General features: G+C 43.4%; 1 protein-coding gene across 1 annotated transcript in view; it reads right to left on the reverse strand.

Moving 5' to 3' along the window:
• ATP1A4 (ATPase, Na+/K+ transporting, alpha 4 polypeptide) overlaps nt 1-1,636 on the reverse strand; it is a 36,189-nt gene extending 34,553 nt beyond the window's left edge. Inside the window, exon 1 of the mRNA XM_011970394.1 lies at nt 1,008-1,636. Coding sequence (XP_011825784.1) covers nt 1,008-1,154 — 147 coding nt within the window. The 5' untranslated portion in view covers nt 1,155-1,636. The remainder of the gene's footprint in view (nt 1-1,007) is intronic.
• Between the last annotated feature and the right edge of the window lie 4,410 nt (nt 1,637-6,046).

Here is a 6,046-nt window from a genome sequence, read left to right on the forward strand (position 1 = left end):
TTAATTTGTGATCATCCTGAGGGGACAGTAGAGGCATTGAGGGACAGGCGGTGGCCCAGGTCATTTCCAGGGAGAGGGGGAGAAACAGACTGGAGCAGCTCTTAAACAATTTACTTAACAGACTGACTTAAGCTCCTTTCCTTTTTTTTTTTTTTTTTTTTTGAAAGGGAGTCACTCTGTCATCCAGGCTGGAGTGCAGTGGTACGATCTCGACTCACTGCTACCTCTGCCTCCCGGGTTCAGGTGATTCTTCTGCCTCAGCCTCCCGAGCAGCTGGGATTACAGGGGCCCATCACCACGCCTCACTGATTTTTGTATTTTTAGAGGCGAGGTTTCACCATGTTGGCCAGGCTGGTCTCGAACTCCTGACCTCAGGTGATCTGCCCGCCTTAGCCTCCCAAAGTGCTGGGATTACAGATGTGAGCCACCATGCCCGGCCTAGCTCCCCACTATTTTACAGACTTTGGTCAAAGTGAAACATTTCATGGGGGTTCGGGCGGGAGAAACAGCCTGCCTAATCACCTGACCACAAGGCAGACAAAGGCATAGTTAAAGACAAAGGCCCCACGAAAGAAACATCCCTATCACATCCTGCTGGGCAAAGGTCCAAGGAATACCATGATCATATTCTGTGGAAATAAGGGCCAAAAATCACCTCATCATGAGAACATCTTATCAATGTCCTGTCAGGCAGCAGGCCATACAGCCCAGACCCCTCCTGCCCATCCCTAAAAGTACCCCAGCCTGTAAGTGGCAGTGGACTGTGGAATGAAGCTGGTCCCCCACTTCCGCAGGTGTCTACAATATACCTGTGTTTGCGGTTGAGCTGCCCTGTCTCTCTGTGTGTGTCTTTTTTTTTTTTTTTAACCCTCTCCTTCCCTCCAAAACCTAACAGAGAAGAGATGTGGCTCTGGCCTGTGTGTTTCATTCTCAAGGTAAGATGTTAAAAATATGTGGAGGAGTGTTTTGAGAGGGCAGCTGTCAGCGCCCACTTTGGGTGACCTCACCATGACCACTTCCTTCTTCAGTTCCTCCATATTGCTCTTCTGTTTTTTCCTCTTCACCATTTTTTTCTTGTTAAGCCCCTTTTTAGGTCTTCGGCTTGGGTTCTGGTCTTGGGGAGCCACTGTCCGTTTCTTTCCCTGAAGCCCCATAGCTATCCCCAGAAAGAGATGCCTGAGCTCAACTGTGGGAAGAAAGCTGAGAGAGTGAGGGAAGGGGAAGGGAAGAGGGTGTGTGGGCCAGGGGGCCACGAGAAGAGAGTGATGGGGAGAGAATGAGGGAGCAGAAAGGAAGAGGCACGGAGGGAGGCGTTGGGTGGTGAAGGTGAGAGAGGGGAAGGGGAGTGAGGGAGGAAAGACCCAGCGGTCCTCGAGCAGTCCGCCGGGAGGAGGAAGAGTCAGGAGTGAGGGAGGAGGGAGGAGAGGAGTCTAGGGTGGAAGGATGAAGAGGTAGAGGTGAGGAAATGCAGTGAGGGCCTCAGGAAACAGGAGGTGAAGCTTAACCAGGTGCCTCAGTGATGAAGATGCAGCAGGGCCCACGGGCAGGTGGGAAATGCACTGAGAGTGAGGAGGCAGAGTGAGCTTCAGGGATCTGGGAACCCCCCAGTCCCAGGCCCTGTGGTTGCCGGGCCAATGACCCAGGTCTGGCATCACAAAGGCCTCGTGAAAGTTCTAACTAAGAATCCAGAAGTCTTGCCTTGGCGATCGTCCAGGTCTGCTGTTGCAAAGGCCTCATGAAGGTTTTAACCAAGAACCTAGAAGTCTCAGTCTTTGGGTTTGAGGACGATTGGAGCAGGCCCTGCTACAGAGAGAGTTTCAGTCTGAGGGCAGAACTAGAACAAAGTTCTTGTGTGGTCCTGCAGACTTTGGAGGCTTAGAGGTATCCCAAACAGCTGACTCAAAAATAAAGCGGGTACTCAGCCAGACACAGTGGCTTACGCCTGTAATCCCAACACTTTGGGAGGCCGAGGCAGGTGGATCACGAGGTCAGGAAATTGAGACCATCCTGGCCGACATGGTGAAACCCTATCTCTACTAGAAATACAAAAATTAGCTGGGTGTGGTGGTGGGCACCTGTAATCCCAGCTTCTCGGGAGGCTGAGGCAGGAGAAACATCTGAATCCAGGAGGCAGAGGTTGCAGTGAATCGAGATTCCATCACTGCACTCCAGCCTCAGTGACAGAGTGACTCCATCTTAAACAAACAAAACAAACAAACAAAACAAAAAACCATAGCAGGGAGCTTCCAAAATGGTGCAGCTGCAGTATGGACTAATATTCTCCAGTCCGTTTTTGAGACTCCATCTCAAAAAAAGAAAAAGCAGGTACTCTGTGTGTGAGTATGGTCTTTTAATGAGGCACACTTTTCCACCAACATTGGGTTTGATCTTTTAATTTTAGGAGATCAGCTAGCAGAATAGATCAGATTTTGGGCTCTGGAACCAGTCCTAGATTTCAATCCCGGCTTCTCCACTTGTCAGCTGTGTGGCTTTGAGCAAGTTACCTAACCTCTGTACCTTTCTTTTCTTGTTTGTAAAAGACGATGCCTTTAACCTTAAGTGAGGTGCTCTACAAAAGGCACTATGTGACATATATAGTATGTGCTCAATAGGTAGCTTGAATTTAGTAGTAGAAGTTTTATTTGTGGCTTAAAATGCAGCTCTTCTCAGTGAGAGTAAAAATATGCTTTTCCATGTGACAACATTGCATTTTCTCGTTGTAAAATGATGTACTTATCTCTTCCATTGACCTTCTCTGGTGTCTCAGTAAGTGCTTTGACTATATTATTTGTATATATGTTTTGCATGTCCATAGGATTCTACCTCCTTCCAAGAATAATCTGAAGCATCTATACATTTCTATCAACCATTATATATATTTTCAATTATGCACGTCACATAGATTTTCCCTTTCTGTTGTTTGATATTTGCTTATTTACTTTTTGAGACAGAATCTCACTTTGTTGCCCAGGCTGGAGTGTAGTGATACGACTATGGCTTACTCTATCGTCAACCTCCCAGGTCCAAGTGATCCTCCCACCAGAGCCTCACAAGTAGCTGGGACCACAGGCATGTGCCACCACGCCTAGCTAAAGTTTTTTTTTTATTTTAGCAAAGATGGGGTCCCCCTGTGTTGCCCAGGCTAGTCTCAAACTCCTGGGCTCAAGCAATCCTTGGCCTCGGCCTCCCAAAGTGTTGGGATTACATAAGTGAGCCACCAAGCCTGGCCTGATATTTATTTAATTGCATTTTGGTTGGGCATGCTTTTTAAAAATATGACTGTATCTGGAAACATTCATCTTGGTGCTGATGCAATCCTCCTTCAATATTCAGAAATAGAAATGTTCCCTTCCCAGCTGGGATAAATGATCGTCTATTTCTTTAACAGATTGGATTTTTCTTCTCTATTAAAAATGTATAAGATAAAAATTGAAAGCCCCACCTTCCCTCCCTCCAAACTCAGATTCTCCCCACTGCTGAAGTTACTGCTGGTAACAATGTGCTGCATGTCCTTCCAGTCTTTTTTCTATGTTTATGCAAATAGATAGCTAAAAGGAGATATTTTTCAACTTTTATACAATCATTCAACTCTCTATCAACCTGTCATGTACATAAAGCTTATTTTTTTCAGTGCTGTGAGGCTTCTACATTCTGTATTGACCATGCTCTATTCAATCATTCCCATTACTGCTGGATTTATGAGATATTTTCAATTTTTTAACCATTAATAAAATAGCTAGTGTCATTCTGGCACACAGAATGTGGCCCTTGAGCTTCTATTTCTGTAGAATCAGTTCCTGTTGCTGAATCATAGAGTACACTCATTAACAATCTTAAAAGATTCTGCCAATTGGTCTTTAAAAGGGTTTATCTATCTACATCCCAACAACAAGATGCAAGAATGTCCACTCTCCACACCTTTGATTATGCCAGATGACCTTGATTTTTACTATTATAATCAGTGAACTTTGATATCTTGTAGTTTTAATCTGCATTTTTAAATTGTCAATGTGAGCATTTTGTCTTATGTTTACTGGCTTTCTGGTTTTTACCCTTCCTTCCTTCCTTCCTTCCTTCCTTCCTTCCTTCCTTCCTTCCTTCCTTCCTTCCTTCCTTCTCTCCTGTCTTTCTTTCTTTCTTTCGACGGGCTGGAGTGCAGTGGTGTGATCTCAGGCTCACTGCAATCTCCACCGCCTGGGATCAAGCGATTCTCGTGCCTCAGCCTCTTAAGTAGCTGAGACTACAGGCACAAGCCACCATATCCAGCTGATTTTTTTGTATTTTTTAGTAGAGATAGGGTTTCGCCATGTTGGCCAGGCTGATCTTGAACTCCTGACCTTGGGTGATCTGCCCACCTGGGCCTTCCAAAGTGCTGGAATTACAGTCATGAGCCACCATGCCTGGTCTTGGACTTTATTTATTTATTTTGTGAATTGTCGTTCTTACAATTTGCCCAATTTTCCATTGTTTTCTTTTTTATATTGATTTGTAGGAAACCCTTGTCACATACATTACAAATGTTTTCTCCCAGTCTTTGTGTTTAATATAGATGAACATAAAATTCTTAAGAACAAGGTTAGAATTAAAGTTAAAATTCCTATTTTTTCTATGCATCATCTATGCGACAGTAACACTTGGCTCAGTCTTGCACATGGGGATTGCCCAAAAGCAACTTTATGGAGATACAATCAATTTTTAGAAGCCTCATTTTGTTCTAGAGATCTTAGCTCAAAAGTCCACCTCTTCGGAGAGGCCTTCTCTCATAGTTAAATCCAAAACAGCCCCTCTGGCGCCAGCCCTCTCTTTATCACTTTCGGTCTTCACAACACTTCTCTCCCTCTGAAATTATCCTGCCCATTAACTGTTGACTTGGCTGATTGACTTGTCTTGTTGACTTGTCTGGTTCTCCATGACCCTAGGGACCTTCCCTGTTTTTTTCTCAGCTGTATACCTGGCTCCTAGGATAGTGCTTGGCACAGAGCAGCTGGTCCACAAATAGTCCCTGAATAGATGTTGAATGACTGATGAGTTTTCAGGTTTTATCTTAATGCTACAAAGTTTTGATAATTGCCACTTTGGTCGGATTTTTTCTTTTTTCCTTTTTTTAATTTTTGAGACGAAGTCTCACTCTGTTGCCCAAGCTGGAGTGCAGTGGTGTAATCTCGGTTCACTGCAACCTCCACCTACTGGGTTCAAGTGATTCTCCTGCCTCAGCCTCCTGAGTAGCTGGGAATACAGACATACGCTACCATGTCTGGCTAATTTTTGTATTTTTAGTAAAGACGGGGTTTCACTATGTTGGCCAGGCTAGTCTTGAACTCCTGACCTTGTGATCTGCCGACCTCAGCCTCCCAAAGTGTTGGTATTACAGGCGTGAGCCACCGCGCCTGGCCAGTGGTCTGACGTGTTTTAAAATCTGTTGGGGTAAATATGTTAGCATCAGTGATCTATTCATTTGCTTCAAAATTACTTAGAAAAAAACCTCTGAGATTCCCTGTGCCTGATTACTTTTGCAGCTGAATGTCACAACCCATATGTCATGTTTTATAAAAATATAGCGAGGATTTTAATTGATATTGAATTGACTCTTTCATAGTAACTTATTTTTATCTTTACTACATTCTGCCTTCCCAAATGGCAGTCAAGTTTAGCTTTCCATGAATTCATGTTTTTAAAATTTCTTTCACTGTACTTTTAAATTTTCTTTAATAATTACTATATGCTGCACATGGTAAACCCTGAGTATAATTTGTTTCCATTCTATTGTAAATAGAAGCTCTTTATGCTGTATTTTCTGTCTCCCTAATATTTAGGGATACATTTGATTCTTTGAAAACTGATATCATGTACCCTGTAACTTTGAAGTTATTGCTTCTAGGATTTTTTTTTGCTATTGATGCTGTTGCTTTGTATTGGTTGAATTTCTTGGATTTTTAGGGAGTTATGCTTGCTAAAACACAAAGTTTTTATTTATTTAGAACTTTTATTTATTTATTTATTTATTTTTATTTTTTGAAACGGAGGCTTGCTCTGTTACCCAGGCTGG

This window comes from Mandrillus leucophaeus, unplaced genomic scaffold, assembly GCF_000951045.1.
Source record: "Mandrillus leucophaeus isolate KB7577 unplaced genomic scaffold, Mleu.le_1.0 Scaffold947, whole genome shotgun sequence".
Taxonomy (NCBI): Eukaryota; Metazoa; Chordata; class Mammalia; order Primates; family Cercopithecidae; genus Mandrillus; species Mandrillus leucophaeus.